This window comes from Conger conger, chromosome 2 (assembly GCF_963514075.1).
Source record: "Conger conger chromosome 2, fConCon1.1, whole genome shotgun sequence".
NCBI classification, from domain to species: Eukaryota; Metazoa; Chordata; class Actinopteri; order Anguilliformes; family Congridae; genus Conger; species Conger conger.
This window is the reverse complement of record NC_083761.1, coordinates 30605359-30625050: the sequence shown is the minus strand read 5'-3', so window position 1 is coordinate 30625050 and position 19692 is coordinate 30605359. Positions and strand designations below refer to the sequence as shown.

The 19692-nt window shown below is 41.5% G+C and overlaps 1 protein-coding gene across 1 annotated transcript in view; it reads right to left on the bottom strand.

The window, feature by feature from the left end:
- The window catches only part of LOC133122424 (angiotensin-converting enzyme-like), a 147058-nt gene that overhangs the window by 109141 nt on the left and 18225 nt on the right, over positions 1-19692 (bottom strand). Inside the window, exons 2-4 of the mRNA XM_061232388.1 lie at positions 16256-16278; positions 1476-1646; positions 903-996 (exon numbers count right to left, since the gene is read on the bottom strand). Of these exons, the coding sequence (XP_061088372.1) occupies positions 903-996; positions 1476-1646; positions 16256-16278 (288 nt within the window). The remainder of the gene's footprint in view (positions 1-902; positions 997-1475; positions 1647-16255; positions 16279-19692) is intronic.

Below are 19692 nucleotides of genomic sequence, written 5' to 3'. Positions count from 1 at the left end.
TGCAGTCAATTCTATAGTATCTTAAGGCAAAAAACTACAAACAAGTATGAAATTTCAAATAAGATTCAATAAGGTGTGCTACTCTGAAATGCCTGATTTTAGGTTTTCATAATGTAAATGGTTGGCATTTATATAGCGCCTTTATCCAAAGCGCTGTACAATTGATGCTTCTCATTCTCCCATTCACACACACACTCACACACCAACGGCGATTGGCTGCCATGCAAGGCACCGACCAGGAGCATTTGAGGGTTAGGTGTCTTGCTCAGGGACACTTCGACACACTTCGCCCGGGCGGGGGATCGAACCGGCAACCCTCCGACTGCCAGACGACTGCCCTTACTGCCTGAGCCATGTCTCTCTGTTTGTTATTCTGAGTATATTTTATATTTGAGTAATACAGTAATACAGTAATACAGTGCATCACATGGGTTAAGGCCTATTGTATCCTACTCTGAACTGTTTGGTGTGACTCAACCCCTAAGGGCCTAGCCTAGCCACATGGTTAAGGTATGTACTGGGGCCCATCTGGGACATAGCATCTGGGTGCATATATCTCTGCATTGTTGTATTTTTCTTTTGTGTATTAATTAATTAACTAACTATTTGGTGGGAAGACTACCTGTAACACCAAGGGCCAGTCGCTTGGTCGATGTGCTGGAGTGTGATGCCCAAACCAGCTACTTTTTATGGATAAATGAAAATAAAAGCTTTATCTTTTATATTAAGTTTTTACTTCTTATGCTGTACCTAGCTGGGCTCCCCTACCCATTATAATCGGGGTGGTGTAGTCACGTTTAGCCTTGTGACATTTTACTTCCTTATCACACAAATGAAATGTAATTTAATTTAATACAGCTAAACATACAGGAAATGACTATTCCAGAATGAAAGGTACTCACCAGGCTCCAGAGACCAGCAATTCTCAGTCCCACCTGGTGGACACACTTTGGCAGTAGAGTAGATATTGTCCATTTTGCTAAGAATGGAATTGTACTGAAATTAAGCACAAATGACATATTACACATAATTTAAAATCATATGCAATACCCCACATTTGAATAAAAAATTACGTTCATTACATTCATTGTGTGCGCTATATGTGAGGGATTCCTTCGCAGTGTGCTATCAAGGTATCTGCCATTGGTTAACTGGCAAAGATCAAACCCTCATTTGCAGATCAGTGTAGATATGCACTGTCTAATACTGTCTGAATACATAGATTCTGGGTCAGTTTACAGTAAAATGATTGCAGTACACTGAAACTGCAGACGAGGATGCAGAATAGAACGAGGGTGAGTAAACTGTACCTGCAGAGAACATAGAGACTTTGGATCAATAGACAGTACATACTGTGGGCAGTAGACGGTATATGCTGCAGAGTTTAGTAAATGTGGGTAAGTTGATGGATGTAGTGACTGTTGTTCAATTGCTGTGTTTGTATTTAGTACATGACAGGAAGTATGAAAATATACCTTCTCTCGTTCTTTCTGGGGTAGGTTTGCAGCTCCAAGAATATTGATCTTCTTGATCAGTTTCTTCAAATTAGGGTTCGTAAAACTGTCCATCAGAGCATCACTGAAGAGTTCCTTAGCTTTTTTACCCCAGGCCTCTGTGAAGGCCTGCTCATCCAGTGAAGCTGCAATCTACGAAGACAGGTAGAGACCAATCAACAGACACATCCAAACATTGTTTTGAATAATTATTTTTTTGCAAATATCTTTCATTTTAGAGGGCGCCAAGGGCAGAATTTTTAGCGGTATCAAAAAAAGAAACCTAATGGAGCACATCCAAGAATGCATTTCACTTCTAAGGACATCCATGCCAGATGTGCATGCATAAAACTTGCAGCACAAATGGCAGCCGTATGAGGGTATGCTGCTGTGTACACAATATGCACAAAATTACCTGACATGAGATGACAACATAAAAAGATCAGTGAAAGAAATGGTTGCATATAACAAAGCACTTTTGGTAAGCCATTTGTTTAGCCTGTTTTTCCCCTTATTTCTTAGCCTCATAATTGCTTCACCTAGTTTTTTCGAAGCGATGGAGAGGGCTGCATCAATTGCTGCAGAGAATCGAGAAAATCTATATAAAATAATAGCAATTATATAACTTATAACATTATCTTAAAAATGTTCTTGACACATTACTCATTTTTGTCCATGATGCACTTGAGAATTGATTTGACATCATTTCTTGGAAATGTGCTGCTTGAACAGCTGGTGAATCTCCTATTTTTCCCCAGGTTGTTGGTACTGTCAGGCAGTGAAGTGATGACAGGATTTTAAGTACAGCTGTCTTCATTCCTTTTGAACCATATAATGGTATCCAAGAAAGTGAAACACACTTTTTCATGGTAGTACTCCTTCAGACTCTGTTACAGATGTGGAGCAGTATTTGAACTTTGCTGGCACTTTCCTGTGTCTGCGTTGTCCAGGAATTCCATCTGGAACTTCAATGTCTGCTTCCTGTGTCGTGTCTAGGGAACGACAGAGTCCAAATCTTCAATTTGTCGAAAAACATCTTCGTGAGGGAAAAGACGACACCACGGCAGCAAGATCTTCAGGAAAATCAGACTTTATTAGCAGCAGCGCATAAAGCCGGATCAGTTCTCCAGAACTGAACCCCGACTGTCATTTTTACACCCATTTTATACACAGTTACTCCACCTACAACTCCTCCTCAAACCTCATTCTGGCAAATCACCCACACTGTTCTTATCGTAACTCCTCCCAACGCTCCTCCCACAACGTCATTGTAGCAAATTGCCAACAGTCTTTATGCTCTGCCAACTCTGTACAAAGTTCAGGACTCCCCCTGTCCTCACTTCACCCCGCACCTGCTCTTGGCAAACTACCAGACCTCATAAAGTTCTGGATGCCCTCCATCTAACACGTCATCTACACACGTCACTCTGTATCTTTCGCTTTTATAAGACGAACTAAGCAGCAGTTATCATTGAAAATATACAGACATACTCAACATTTGATTAATTATTCTAGGGAGTAAATGTACCTAGCATTCTTTGCTCTCATTTCAACAGTTTTCACTGGGGTTTCCTGCGTTTTCATAAGCTCAGCTATAATTAATGTTCTAGGTCAAATAGATACACTTCTGGCATAAAACATTGAGAGTCCCGGAGAAGTCAGCTGTAAAGGCATATCTCGCTTTGCCTGTGTCCTTGACTACACAGTTTGAGACGCCTCCCCCGCCCCAGCTGGCTCACTGTGTAATTCTAGCACAATTTAGCAGTTAATCAGTTTGAAACTATACAGGGTACATATCATACTTTAATACGGATATATTGATACACTTTTAGCATATATCGTCGAGAGTTTTGGAGGAACCAGCCTGCTCACTAAGGTGCAGTCTGATTTTGATTTGTGATTGGTTATCATGCTTTTAGGAGGGAGATCTTTTGTTCTGTGAATTGTCCCCTACACCTGCTTGCTTGGTGACTTTATTAATGATGACCATGAACTTAACTTCCGTCCTCAGAGTCTTCAGCCTTTTCAACACTCCATCAGTAACTGTGTAGGCTGCTGCCAGATCAAGGTCCTCTTTTGCAGAGCATCTGAGGCAGCTGCAGTCCCCTTGAAGATAGGAGTCTGGTGGATTGCTTTCACTTGTGGAAACTGCACCACAGCAGTGAGAACCTTCCTGTTGTGGCTAATTGTCCTGGATTGTAGCCCCTGGTAAGGCCCACTCATAGTTGCTGCCCCATCGTAGACTTGATGCCATGTTTTCCATTTTCAATCTATTCTTCTCAAGAAGGGATTTATCTATACTTTATCTACACACTTATCTACACCTAGTTCTTCCCCAGTTGTTGACTTCACATCACATACTAGAAACACTCATGCACAAAGTGCACAACAGAAGAAACCTGTTGGGACATATCTGTAGTTTCATCCAGAAGCATCATGAACCTCTTTCTGGATGGCCAGAGCTGTAATTAGATCGTTATGTATCTTGCAGGACAGCAGAGGTTTCCTCTGAGCAGCTTGGGTCATTTTGACTCCTCTTTGTTGGAAAACATGGGAGGCAAGTCCACTACAGCCAACCCCCCCTGAAGCATCTCACTTTGTTTGGTCAATCTACAACCCTATCTAGCCCCCAATCCTGTGAAATGTGCCTCTTTGATCAGTACCTCTGTGTTATATCCTCTACCCCTGTTTAACCCTCCACCAGATCTAATCACTTTACCCCCCACCAGATCTAATCACCCCCCTTCCCACTCCTGTGATGTGTTTTAATTTATGACAATGGCCATTTGTTCCACTGTTTCCATTGAGGGACAGGGTATAAGTGTTGACATTCTCCCTCAGTTGTTAGTTTTTGTTAATCGGTACTTAGGGAACAGAACCACTTGTTCCTCTACTATATTAAACTATCTATTTTAAACAAAGATGTACCTGCATTTATTTTTCTACTGATAATCGTACGGAGGAATACATTTAATTTTTTAAAAATTCTACATTATTGCGCCCCTGTGTTATGGGTTTGGTTGGAGGCTCTCTTTTTTTTTTTTAAAGATATTTTTTAGGCCTTTTTCAGCTTTATTGGACAGTATAGCGGAGAGAGACAGGAAGAATGGAAGTGAGAGAGAGGGAAAGACATGCAACAAATTATCGGATGGTCAGATTCGAACTGCCGAAATCACGGCTCGCAATGAGCATGCGGTTAGTGCCACCGAGACACCAAGACACATTTTTGATTGCCACAGGGGCAGCTTGCTCATTAACTCACCAGACTAGTTTTGCTCAGAGTAGTAAAACTGTCCAGTTAGGCCTAATGGGGGTGGGAGGCAATGCATTACCAGCTCAAATTTCAACTCCACAGACATTACAGATTGGCGATATATCTTTGGATTTGCCATTATATATGGTTAAAACACATGAAGGGAGCATCCTGATGCAATAGCAAAAACACATTAATTTAGCTAACAATGTTCATTGGCAGGGTCCAACAGACCCACAGGGGTCCAAGGTTCCCATGATCATTGCGGACACCCATTCTGTTCACACAGTTAAAAACCCTATCCCTTATTATGTAGTTCAGTTACTGCAAACTCCAGATGCAGCTCTAGCTGATATCATAAACAAACATAAAGGGGTGTGGGCAACACATAAACATGACTGTGGGAGGGTTTATAACATGCAGGTTGCAGTCCAAGGAAGAGACCCTCCCCTGCAGAAGCAGTACCCCTATCCCAAGTCAGCAGAGACAGCTGTACAAATTACAATAGAATCACTTTTACAGCAAGGTGTGATAAGAGAATGCATCTCAACATGTAATGCCCCTGTGTGGCCAACAAGAAACCAGATGGCTCCTGTAGATTAACTGTGATTACAGGCAGATGAGTAAACACACCCCCAGTGCCACACCTTTGGTGTCAAGCAACCCTGATATGATGACTCAGTTGCGGGGCTCCGCAAAAGTCTATTCAACTCGTGATGTATCAAATGGAGCGTTCCAGTGCACAAGCACAGCCAGTACAAATTTGCTTTCTCTTTCAGAGACATGCGGTACACGTGGGTAGCTTTCACAATTCACCTACTTTGTTTCATCAATGTATGGCTAACATTTTACAGGGTTGCTCACAATCACACAATGTTGTTCAATATGTTGATGATATCTTGCTCCAGACAGATACATTGGAAGAAAATTACGAGTTCCTGGCTGAGATCCTCACACTCTTGGAAAATGCAGGCCTAAAATTTAACCTAAAAAAAGCCTTACTAATGAAACAGTCTGTTTGTTTTCTAGGAGTAAAACTTGAAACAGGAGGACGGATCCCTGATCCAGCTAAAATACAGTTTGTATAGGCATTACCATGACCCTACACTGTCACAGCTCTGCGGTCTTTCCTGGGAATTGTTGGATTTTGTCGAGACTTTATAGAAGGTTACAGTGAACTAGCTGCTCCTCTCTATAGGCATTTAAAAGACAATCCAGAAAATAATGATTTGCTAGCGTGGGATGCAGCATCATAAACTGCCTTTATAAGTTTGAAAAGCACACTAGTTTCAGCTCCTGCGTTACGCAGTCCGGATCACACACAGCCCTTCACCATTGAGATAGTTGTCTCCGCTGTTAGCATCAAAGCGGTGCTTATGCAAATGCAAACCCACTGATTCAGCGCAAAAAGCATTAGCATTAAAGAGGTTATTGCCGTAGTTGCAGCATTACAGGAATTCATGGGGCGAATTACTATCTTCTCAGACAGTGCTTTTGTTTGCAACTGACTCACTGAATACCTCCCAAAATTACTGACTCACCACAGTGAGTTACAAAGGATTTGGAATCTAGCACATGAAAGAGAGATAAATACAGGATCCATATGTAAGGTTAAAGCCCATCAAAAACATGGCTCCACAACTGAAGGGGACAATAATAACAAAGTGGATCTCATGGCGAAAGCAGCTGCTGTTTCAGGCACCCCATGGCACTACCAACCTGCAGCTCTCTGTTGAACCCATTAAAAAAATCACAACCCTTTGCACTCAATCTACAAGAATGCCAAGCCATAGACAAAGACATTGTAGAAGTTATTGATGCTATTCATCTAGAAAAAACACTTTCAGAACCATATACACACCACACAGAAAATTAGATCATATATGATGATGTGTTATACCACACTAATCCAAAGCCTGCTTGGGTAACACCCTCTATGCTTCGTAAGGAGCTAGTTTTATTCATGCACAAAACTTCAGGTCATGCATCACCAGCAAAGGTAATGGATCTATTACAGAACTGCTACTGGTGGCCCAGTATGAAAACAGATGTAGCTCACCACCTGGCACTCTCATATGTCTCATATGTGCCCATGTAACAGGTATGAAACTGCCTGAGTCCGAGGTGGGATTTGAACCCCGGCCTCTCACTCGCCCAAATATTTGTTGAACAAACACGTTACCAGTTGCCTTTGCTTTCACTGCACTTCACCATGCTTACTAGCGAACTAGCTGAGCTAACCCTGCTACACTAGCTCTACCAAACTACACCTAAATGTATGCTGCACCTACACATCACAAGGTACCCATGTGTACCTCTTACTTGAATGATGGCCCATGGGAAACACTCAAAATTGACTACACATGTCCATTACCAACAGCAAAAGGAGGATATTGGTTCCTCCTAGAGGTAATAGATATGTTTACCCGTTGGGTAGAGGCATTCCCTACCAGGAGAAGTGATGCTGCTACGACAGCTCGTGTCCTGTGGGAACAGGTGTTCTCACGCTGGGGATTTCCAATGCGACTGGAAAGTGACAAAGGTGCACCATTTGTTTCAGAAATGATGCTGCACCTTTGTACTTTCTTAGGGGTAGAAAGACACTTTCACATATCCTATCGCCCACAATCTAGCGGGATGGTTGAACGATTTAACCACACCATAAAACAAGGCCTCAAAAAGGCTGTAATAGAGGCAACAGAGAAATAAATAAAAAACCTGCTTCAAATTGGGCTTCGGCACTCCCGGGTGTCCTAATGTCTATTAGGGCAACACAGGTGCGTACTACAGGTTATAGTCCTTTTGAGCTCATGACAGGCAGACCAGTGCAGATTTCACATCCCTCAGGTGTTCCTCTTCCCAACACCACAAGAGCCACACATGATGATTTTCTTACCCAAGTGCAACAGGCACTTCAGAGTAAACTTCTAAATGCTGCTAACAAGATGGGAGCAGCTCATCATTATGCAGCACAGGCCTATGCGCCCACTTACAGAGTGCTTTTTTAAGTTGGGGATCAAGTGATGTTTACAATTTTTTTTAAAGGGGGAGGCTGGGAAGAGGACTGAGAAGGTCCATATGAGGTTATGGACAAACTTGGTGAAACAAATTTGAAATTGGCAATACAAAAGCGGGGTAGGCCGATACAGTATCTCTGGTGTATCTCTCCAATGTAAATTGTATAACAAAGCTGAACCTGACATCAGTGTCAATATACAAAAATAATTAAAACTGCATAAGAATATACACTCAGACTTGGTCTTTCTCTCCCCTACAGAACTAATCGGGATGAGGACAATACTCCCAGTACTGCAGACCAGACTGGTTGGGGCCCAGGACGAAGTGGGAGGTTCCTGTCATATTCACAAACCACACACAATATATCAAGCAAGTACAATATGCCCAGCTGCAGTTGGATTCAATGATTGGACTTCAGACTTTAGATGTGGTGGAAAGACGGTGAAGCATCACAACAGAGGGCACATGGAAGAATCGCTTTGCAAAATAGAGCAATTTGGTGTTACAGGAAAAACCTGTTAATGGACATTTAATAATAACATAATAGTCGGGTTTTAAGGACAGGATAACCTGGGGAGATGGGCTGTGAAGTGTTAATCAACAAGTTACCCTGGTCTAACAATGATGCATCCAAATTCATATGATTCAAACAATATCAAGGTTCATGTGAAAATAGGCAATGTCACCCTCTGAAGGAACGGGAAGAATCAAGCTGTTGGACTGGCACAGAGGTGGGTAATGCTACCCTCAGGGCCCACAATTGTATGTGCACATCTTTCTAAAAAAAATAATCTTCAACAGCATAGAACAAAACAATCAACTGGCTGCACCCGATTCCTAGAGAAGGCATCATTTTTGGACCAAAAAAAAAAAAAAAGAATTATATCAATATGTCAAAATCAATATGCATTATGTATCAGTTGTAATATGGTATCCACATATGTTATTTAAGATTTAGATAATGTCAGTGTGTATGATCAGTGTTGTAAAAGGGATGGACTGCTAAGGGTTAAAACAGATTAACAGGTTATACATACAATACGCTGCAATGAATCAAGCACTCATAAATGGTACAGTTTCGATTCACTCTAATCTGACCACTGAGATGGAAGCTCAGGAGATCAAGAGGGTGGGACAGATATCAGATGGTGTATCAATGGTGTATATTAAAAAAGACGTACCTGCATTTCTTTTTCTACTGACAATCGTATGGAGGAATACATTTAACTCTTTACAAATTCTAAATGTACATGAGCTGACAGATCCGAATTTCAGCTTTTATTTCCTGGTATTTTTTAATATAGATTTCTTAAATAACTTAGAATATATCACCTTATGCATCAGACCACCCAAATTTTAGGTGAGCAAAAATACTGAAACATGTGATTGACAGGTTTTTTCCTTTTTTCCCCCAGATGGGTCCTGTTAGATTGATTGGTTGGTTAAACAATAAATAGTTCTGAATGTCTATACTTGGTTTTAGCCTTGGGTTCTGCCTTTGAAAACTGCATTCGTGGTAGAAAAGATAAACCATAACGAGAGCTGTCTTTTAGAGAAAAGCAAGCATTCTGAAGCTTAGAAAAGAGGGAAATGGGGGATAGCTTATACAACAAGTAGGAATGCGGCAAAAAGAAAGTGTAAGGTATCGTTCAGGAGACCCAAGCGCAGACCAGGGAATAATCAGAAATTGTTGTTTATTAACAGTCTGATATAAAATAAAATAAAAACTGTAATCCAAGACAATGTCAAAATTGAGATGCCGATGAATAGTAGCTAAATAGTCCAGGGTCAAAAATCCAGATAATCAGAAATGTGAGGTACAAAAAGGGCAGGGCAAGAGCGTAGTCAAAAACAATATAAAGAAGATCAAAAAACAAAAACCAGAACGCAGACAAAACAGAAGGGGTAAGGCAATCTGAAAGTTAGGCAAAGGGTGTCTCAGGAATCTCTAGTATAACAGGCGTACAAATAATCGGCTCTGAAACATAGATCAACATTCTAACAAGGTTCACTACTGAGACTAGGGTTTAAATACACAGAGGGATGAGACAAACTAGGCGAGGCATGGGAGTGAGGATGATCTAATAAATAAACATCAGGGGCCTCATTTATAAAACTGTGCTTAGGATTCACGTCAAAAGGTTGCGTAAGCATGAAACCTAGGATGTGCGTACGCAAAAAAATATTCTGATTTATAAAACGGTGCATACGCACGTCCCACGCCAGTTTTCCTTTATAAATCACAATCAACTCTAAATGTGCCAGCTTCATGTCCCGCCCACAGTTGCCTATAAATAGGCAGTGAAACACCCCTAATGAATATGCATTTCACGAAAACGACAATGGCAAACGCTGAAAAGAAGGCCAAGAAAAGGGATTTCAGCCATTTGATTGCCTCTGAAAAGCTACAGGTGTGGGAATTACCCTGATTGATTGTAAATGACGAACAGTTCTGCACAACGAATGTGATGATGACGATTATAATAATAATAATAATAATAATAATAATAATAATAATACACGTTATTTGTCTAGCACCATTGGAAAAAAAACATAATATATGAATATAATAACAATATATGAAACTTTGCTCGTATCTGCCGACTGACGCATTGTAAACGGCATCAGTGCAGCGCAATTTGTCCGACTGTTCACCATATTATTTATGAGAATACATTTAATAACATGAAGTATTGTTTAACAATTCGTCTACATATTTGAGGGATTATTTTACAACATCTCCGTTTATATTTATCATCCTAAATCATATTTTTTGGGCACTCCAGGGAGCATCAATCGAACAGCTGTTTGTTTATTCATTTTGAGAGGCTTTTATCCATTTTTGCAAATTAACTCTTCGTATATGATACGTGAGAGGTAATATTTCATTACATTACATTACATTGCATGGCATTTAGCAGACGCTCTTATCCAGAGCGACATACAACAAAGTGCAAATTAAACACAAGAACAAGTGCACAAGAGGACCTGAGAGGACAGTATAGTTCCGAGTCCTAGTGTAAACATGCAGAAAATCAGAACCCTTTAAGAGTACAATCAATTTCGATTTATTTTACACAGTGGTATCTGTTGTGTATCATTTTCGACTTCTCTCGTCACCAAATGTTGTGTTGCACTTAGGAAGGGAGAGAACCCGTATAGCGAGATTCAACAATACAACACTTTAATAAGTATAACAGGGACGAAGCACGTCCTTACAGCAGCCATACCCAGCCACAACTCCCGGCAAATCTTTATACCTTTTTACATCCTGTTTCACTTCCCGTTTTCCTGGTCTTACGTCACGAGCATTAAAGGCACAGTTTCTCATTTCTCCAGTTAATGTGCGTACGCATGGGTCAGAGTTTCTGTGGAGGACTGCACATTTTCCGGTCAAGTTTGTTTTTTATAAATGCCAAAGTTTGCTTAGAAAGTGGCGTACGCATTCTTTTGTGCCTACGAAACGTTTATAAATGAGGCCCCAGGTGAGAAACATGAATGGGCAATGACACAATGACGAGGGATGCATGAAGACGCAAACTGGATTCACAAAGACACATATTACATTACATTACATTACATTACTGGCATTTGGCAGACGCTCTTATCCAGAGCGACGTACAACAAAGTACATACCCATAACCGGGGATAAGTTCGCTGAAAGACCCTAGAGGGAAGTACAATTTCAACTGCTACCTGTACAACAAAGATAAGGACGAGGGCCAATTTTATTTATTTATTTATTTTTTGAACAAAGAAACAAACAACTGAGCAAAAGTGACCAACGTTCACTATCCAAACACTGCTTACCTAGCTAACTAAAAATACCGATACACAAAGCAAGTCACAGAGACAACAATTAAGGTTCACAGGGAGGTAGGGAGGGATGGGGAGAGGTGCTGCTTGAAGAGGTGTGTCTTCAGCTTGTGCTTGAAGGTGGGGAGAGATTCTTCAGTTCTGACCTCAATGGGGAGTTTGTTCCACCACCGTGGAGCCAGAACAGACAGTAGTCGTGAGCGTGAGGTGGAGGTTCGGAGAGGGGGAGGTGCCAAGCGGCCTGTGGAGGCTGAACGAAGCGGTCTGGCAGGGGTGTAGGGTCTGATGATTGTTTGTAGATAAGCTGGGGAAGACCCCTTAACTGCTTGGAAGGCTAGCACCAATGTTTTGAATTTGATGCGAGTCATGACAGGCAGCCAGTGGAGGGAAGTAAGCAGGGGGGTGACGTGTGAGTATTTGGGAAGGTTGAAGACCAGACGAGCTGCTGCATTCTGGATACGTTGGAGGGGTCTGATGGCGGACGCTGGGAGGCCAGCCAAGAGGGAATTGCAGTAGTCCAGGCGGGATAGAACCATCGCTTGGACCAGGAGCTGGGTCGAGTAGGGGGTGAGAAAGGGGCGGATTCTCCGTATGTTGTATAGGAAGAACCTGCAAGACCGGGTCACCGCCGCAATGTTATCGGAAAGGGACAGTCTGCTGTCCATCACCACGCCGAGGTTTCTTGCACTGGGTGATGGTGTGAGGGTGGTATCCCCGAGGGAAATGGAGAGATCCAGATGAGGAGAGGTATTAGCAGGCATATGTAATACAAACGGCTCCGGACTAGGGAATAGACAATTGCACAGAGTTTAAGGAATGTAGTGATAGGGGAGAGCAGGTGTGAACACTTTGCTGAATCAAGGCAAGCAATTACAGATAGAACAGGGAGGTGGAGTTATAGAGCAGTATCGAAGTAGAGATAGTTAGTCTGTTAGTTTTGTGATCCATTTACAATTACCGAAAACTAGTGATTGTTAGTTAGACAGACAATTAGTGTGTTAATATAATTTAGTACTGCACAAAATCTATGTTAGTAGTTATTAGTAGATTAGTGCTATCTACAATCATGAATGGAGAAAAAGCAGGTAGTAAGAGAAAACAAGACTAAGAAGGAATCGTGGGAAACTGGAAAATTCCGAAACCACCCGAATAGTGAATCACGCAGACTGGGAAGTGACTCAGACTCAGAACTGCATAAAGATACAGACATCACAGGGGAAAACGACTGCTATGATAAGAAATGTAAACAGAAAACCAGACATAATAATGACATAATAATAAATATACAAGAATAACAATAAAACTAACAGACAATACTCATAACTAGGGATGTGTATCGTTACGATTTTATTGATACCGATACCAATACCGATACTCCTTATCGGTGCCGGTATTTATCGATACTCTTATCGATACCACGGCGTGTAATTTAGTGTATAAAATAAAGACGTTACAAGATGGTAAAAGATTCAATCGTTTTTTATTACCACAAGGGGGGTAACACCAGCAACATCATTAAACAACTTACAGCACCTGCCTTTTAAGCCCTTAGCAAGTCAACATGTGCAGTGCGAGGTATGTCAAAAAAACGAGCAGGCAGCTCCCTACAGCTTTAAAGGTAACTGTCAATGTGATAATGCTTCAACAGAACAGAAGCTTAACTTAAAATTACAAATGCTTCTCAGAATAGATTAAATAAATAAAAAAAACCTAGGGAGATGACCAAAGCCCTTGCCTACATGTTCAACCCAACAGACACATACATGTAAACAGAACAGTGTAGGGGAGGCACTTCTCCTGATGCATTTAGCCCTAACAGTTTTAAGGAAAAGCAACATATTTACTTTCTCTGGCAGCAGCCGAGATCGCTTTACTTATTATTTTTAATCCAGCTTTACTGGCAGTCTTAAACCTTTATGAAGAAGCACTGTCGGAGTCTGCCTGCACGGAGGAGGGCACGGTCTTCTTAGTGTCTGCCGGGTTGCTAACTTTAGATGCGTTGTTTAGGCAGTCAAACACGCCGCACTCCTTCAGCTTTATGCTATGGGTAGACTGCAAGTGTTTCATGATGTTACTGGTGTTACCCCCCTTTGATGCAACTACTTTCTTGCATATATTGCATTGAGCCGAGGATTCATTGAGTTTTATGAAGTGAGCCCATACCTTGGAGCGCTTAGCTCTTACGGCCGACATATTGACTACTAGAGAAAACAACTGGGCGCTGCATCATAACCTGTCGACGGCGGCAGTGTCATAATTACACGACGGTTAGGTACACTCTTAAAAAATACCGAAAACAGTATCGTTTGTCCAGAATCTTTAGCGGTACTCTGGTACCGACCAATTAGGAACCGGTACAAAAAAATACCGGCTCTCGGTACACATCCCTACTCATAACACAAAGAAACAGCTGGCTTACTGAGCAATAGACAGCGAACAGATTGATCAAAGTGAACAACAGCAGTTCATGACAGAAAGATTGTGAGAGCTATGAAGAAAAAACCCCAAAACATCAGTCAGTGACATCACAAACAATCTCCTCAGGGCAGGAGTGAATGGTGTAACTGATGGTGGTGGCAGCAGGGTGAATTCAGAAGTCTAAAAAAACATTCTGTCTGCCTAATTGGCAGGAATTTCATCATGCAGCAAGACAATGACCCAAAACACACTGCCACCACAACAAAGGACTTCATTAGAGATAAAAAGTTTTAGACTGACCAAGTCAATCACCAGACATGAACTCAATTGAGCATGCATTTTACCTCCTGAAGAGGAGATTGAAGGGAAAAAACCCCCGAAACAAACAACAACTGACAGTAAAACCCTGGAAAAGCATCACAAAAGAAGATTGCAACAGTTTGGTGATGTCAATGGGTTTCAGGCTTGATGCAGTTTTTGCAAGCAAGGGATATGCTAAATATGAAGTGATATTTACTTTAATTTATTTAAATACTCTCTGTTTCGATTGAGTCACGTGACGTGGTTGACGAGAATGGCTGCGTAGGGAAGAGCTGCTCCCATCCCCGCTTGTAACTTGCTTCAAAACTCGACAAAGAGCCCAAACCTATTTTAATTATTTTGTTAAAAAGTGACAGTAGAGTGCAATAATGCCAAATAGCACTAGAAACAACGCAAACTCCTCTAAATCTGGAGGGGAGGAGCCTAGCGAAGTGGCTAACCTAGCTAACCAGAAGAAGCTAACATTCCCTCGTGTCAGACCTAACATTAACATTGTTGATGGACATGTTGATAAAGTTGGTTCCTTCCCAAAAGAAATGGCCGAAGAGTTCGCAAAACTTACGGCTCTAATTCTAGAAAAGGCCCACGACAACAAACTAGAGGCTATTCGGCTGACCACAAGTGCAACAGACGGCAAACTAGCTGATATTGCCAACCACATTTCCCAAGTCGAAAGCTGTATTGGCTTCCTGGAAGAGGCTAACGAGAGGCAGCAGGCAAACCCCCCTGCTACAGCCACAGAAGTGGAGGCCCTGCGGCAGAAGTTGGATGACATCGAGAACCGGGAGCGAAGGAATAATCTATGTTTTATTGGCATCCCTGAGGGCAGTGAGGAAGGCAACACCTGGTCATTCCTAGGTAAAATTATTCCAGCAATTCTGAACATTGACTTTCCAAGGGGACTGGAAATTGACAGAGCACACAGGATTGGGGCATGGCGCAAAAACCCAGACTCGGAAGGCCCCTCCCCAGCGAGACCCATTATCGCTCGATTCGTGAGATTCCAGGATCGAGAATGCATCATAGAGGCTGTGCGCAAGATGGGTAAAGTTACCTGGAATGAGCATCGCGTAATGATCTTCGCTGACTACTCCAAGTTGGTTACGGAGAAGCGTGTGAAATTTAACGAATGCAAGAAGATGCTCCACGAGAAACGCCTGAAGTTTTCTCTCGACTACCCAGCAATGCTCACCGTGAGGTCAAACCAGGGTCCGCGCCGATTCAATGACCACAGGAAGGCCTTGGCTTATATTAGCTCCCTGAAATAAATTCCTTTGTTTTAGACAAAGGATGTACTTGTGTCATACCACAACATTGAGAGAAAACACGGTGAGGATAGTAACATCTTTTTATTGGGCAATATAATAGCACTGTGTAACGTTGACTTCTGTATTAGATAGGCTACGCTTTCCTGTTAGTGCCGGATTTGGGCCTTTTAGGTTTACAAACGAGCTTATACAGGGAAGTTTGGCTCGATGTTTAAATCACTGTCATAACGTAAGTTGCTCTGGTTGAGTACAATTTTAAAGGTCACATATGCAACATTTTTATGTAGACAAATAATTTAAAATAAATAAATAAAAAAAGACATCCATAGGGCTTTTAGAAAGGTGCAGAGTAAAAGTATTGCTTTTCCATAAAAACATTTATTTAGTCTGAATTTATTAATTTAAGAAATTTTGATGGGCTCAACAAACAACATCTGTCTGGTTGGTCCCAAGGCTCGTGAACCAGTAGTGTTCCGCCGTTGGTATCACGTGCTATCCCTGGGTTGGGAATAGTCTGGTTGCCGGGCTGAGTGGAAAATGGCTGATTTGGATACTATGTGCCCTGCCCATTTACTGTATAAAATTAAAAGCTACAAAATAGCCAAGCGTCTCTAGCTAATTTGTTTTCAATTCAGCGATGACGTAGGACGACTTGTTGCGTCAAGCACTTGTTGTATGCTGTTATGCTTGGCTAAAAAAATAATAACTTGACTGGCAACCACTTTGTGCTTCTGTTTAATATTGGAATGCAATTCTCCATATGAGACACTAGATTGGGTAAATACGAAGTCTAGCCTATGTGGCCTTTAATGATTAAGACACGTTAGTGTCGTTCATGAGTTCAGACGCGCATGGGATGGGATACCTCCCCCCCCTCCCCCAGCAGCTTCAAGTTAGAGAGTCACGGACCAAGCTGAGTGTATTTCAAGCGTCATGTTTTGCAGACGCAATTTAGTTGTGTGTAATTTTACATGTTATTTTGTTTATTTTTGTGTGGTGATGTTATGTATTAGGTCAGTACGGTTTCAGCAGAATTTGCATGATATCATATTATGTCAATTAGTAGTACAACTAGCTTAAAGTTAATGAGCTGGAACGTCAGAGGCCTCCAAGGTGTGGTTAAGAAGAAGAGAATATTAACTTAATAAATCTCTTAGATCGCAAATTAATCTCTATATAGAAACCAATTTATCAACAGCTACATCAGCAGAAGTAGCATGGGAGGCTTTGAAAGCCTTCTTGAGAGGTCACATTATCCAACACTCTTCATTTAAGAAGAAACAAAATCAAGCTAAACTTAGGGAGCTTGAGGGAGAGATAGCAATTGCAGAGTGAAATTTTAAAAATGATGCGTCCAGAAAATCTGACCAGGTTGACTAAACTGAAATATGAGTTCAATTCAATTATGACCCAAAGAGCAGAATTTTCTCTTTTTCGAGCTAGGCAGAAATACTTTGAGGTGGGGGATAAGGCTGGCAGGCTACTCTCCAGACATATAAAACAAAGAGAGACAATGAGCACCATCCCAGTTATTAGGAGAGATGATGGGTGTTTACTGTCTGATTCTAAGGATATAAATGGGTCTTTTAGAGACTTATGTAAACCTCTACACCTCTGAGTTAAAGGTTGATAAAAAAGACATCTCTTCCTTTCTGTCAACTCTTAATCTTCCTGTGTTGTCAGAGGATCAGCTCAAACATCTTGACTCACCCATTACTGTTGAGGAGATAGTTGATGTTATTAAGCACCTACCTTCAAACAAAGCGCCAGGTCCAGATGGCTTCACAGCCGAGTTTTACAAGGCGTACGCTGAGGAACTAGCACCTCTACTCCTAGATACCTATAATGAAGCCCTAGTTAAGGGTCAACTTCCTCCTTCCCTTTCTGAGGCCATCATTACTCTCATTCTTAAGGAAGGGAAGGAAAATTTTAGACCCATTAGCTTGACTTGCTGTGACAGTAAGGTATTATCAAAAATTTTAGCTAACCATTTGGATAAGGTTATAACCTCCCTGATCCATTTGGATCAGGTTGGTTTTATACGCTCCCGATCCTCTGCAGACAATATTAGAAGGTTGGTTGCTATTATGTGGGCTACTCAAGAGAGTACCTCCCCTATGGCCGCTATCTCGCTGGACGCCGAAAAGGCGTTTGACAGGGTGGAGTGGCAATATTTGTTCTCCACCCTGGAATGTTTCGGGTTCAGTAAGAAGTTCATGGATTGGATTAGATTAATATACACTCATCCCAAGGCATCTGTGTTTACTAATTATTATTGTGTCTTCTTCATTTGAGCTGGGAAGGGCCACCAGACACCAAACAAAACGTCTCCACATGGAGTCCTAATCTATATTCCTCACTTTATCAGTTTAAGCCCTATCACTTTACCTAGTAACAAAACGGTCAACTTATAACAAACGAAACGGTCAAAAAACTGTTGCTCCACGCCCTGCTCCATACATTGCCTAGCGCGTTGTGGCGCAGATAGCAAGCTTACCCTATGTACAATACACAGGACAGACTAATGGAGCACAGATTAGCTTCTCAGGGAAAACCAATCAATACAAGAAAAGTATGATTAAACATTTCAAATAACGTAACAAATCTAGAATTCAGTAGTTGACAACTAGACACCATTCAAACAAAGAATAATATGTCTCTTAGCTGGTATCTTTCCTATGGCTCTAACAGATAAGTTCTCATCCATCTCGGGTTACAAAGTGAACTGGACAAAGTCTGAGGCCTTTCCCCTTACTTCATACTGTCCCAAATCTCTCTTCCAATCAGGCACTTTTGGCTACATTTTGCAGGCTCTCCCAATCCGAATCCCACTGTACTATTTTAAACAATTTGATCAACTGTGTAATAAATTTATATGGAATAACAAACGGCCCCGAATGAACCTAAAAAAACTGCAGAGGCCAGTAAATAGAGGTGGTCTTGGTGTACCTAATCTATTGTTTTATCATTATGCTTTTACTATCAGACATATGGCAAAGTGGTCTTTGCCCCCGGAGAGGGCCCCCTGTGGTTCCACCTAGAGAGCAACATTTGCTCCCCTCTTAAGCCCATGAATTATATAATAGCTAGACTTACCCCACAGAACCGGTCTCACCCTATTTTGTCCCATATACAATGGGTATGGAAGAGAGTAGCTAAGATCTTCAAATTTGACCCATAGCTTCACCGATCTGCTGGAATCTGGCTAAATCCCAAACTTTGCATAGATAAATCCCCTTTCCTTTGGATGTCCTGGTTTCAAAAGGGTATCACAGTACTAGGGGATTTGTATCAGAATGATACTCTAAAATCTTTTGAAGTACTGAGATAGGAATTTGGCTTACCAAATAATCAATTTTGGAAATATTTGCAGTTAAGACACCTACTGGTTCAAAAATGTGGTTCCCCCTCAGTATCCCCCCCTAGAGCTGATACTCTAGAAACAATTTTAAATTGTTTTGGACTTGGTCACGAGGCCTCCGCTTATCACTCTATGGTCCTTACGGCCTCAGATCTCAATATATCATCCCTTAAAGTGACATGGGAAACTGACTTAAATATGTCATTTACAGAGGCGGAATGGGGAAGAATTCTTAGGAATGGGAAAAAAATGTCAAGGGAACTGCGAACTAGACTAGTACAATTATAAATAGGGTCTACTGGACACCATCTAGGTTGCATAAAGCTGGACTGGCTGAAAGTGCAGAAAGCTGGAGGTGCAAGGATAAAAATGACACTTTAGTACACATGTTTTGGAGTTGTTCCAAAGATTCAAGAGTTTTGGTCTACTATACATACTAATATAGAAAAAATGATTGGCCTAGAGATCCCTTTCTCCCCCAGGTTATTCATCTTGGGTGACCCTTCTACATTAAGTGATTTGAACGCAACAATCGCTGACTGGATCCAGACAGCTATTATGTTAGGATGCAAACTCCTGGTCCGAGAATGGAAAGCTTCCTCTGCAACAGAACTAGCAGTGTGGCATACGTTTCTTGGTCATCTGGCTGCCCTAGAGCATCTATCATATAGGCTGCTCAATAAGGTTGAGGAGTATTACCTGAAGTGGGAGCGGTACCATTCATATATGATGAATGTTTAATGG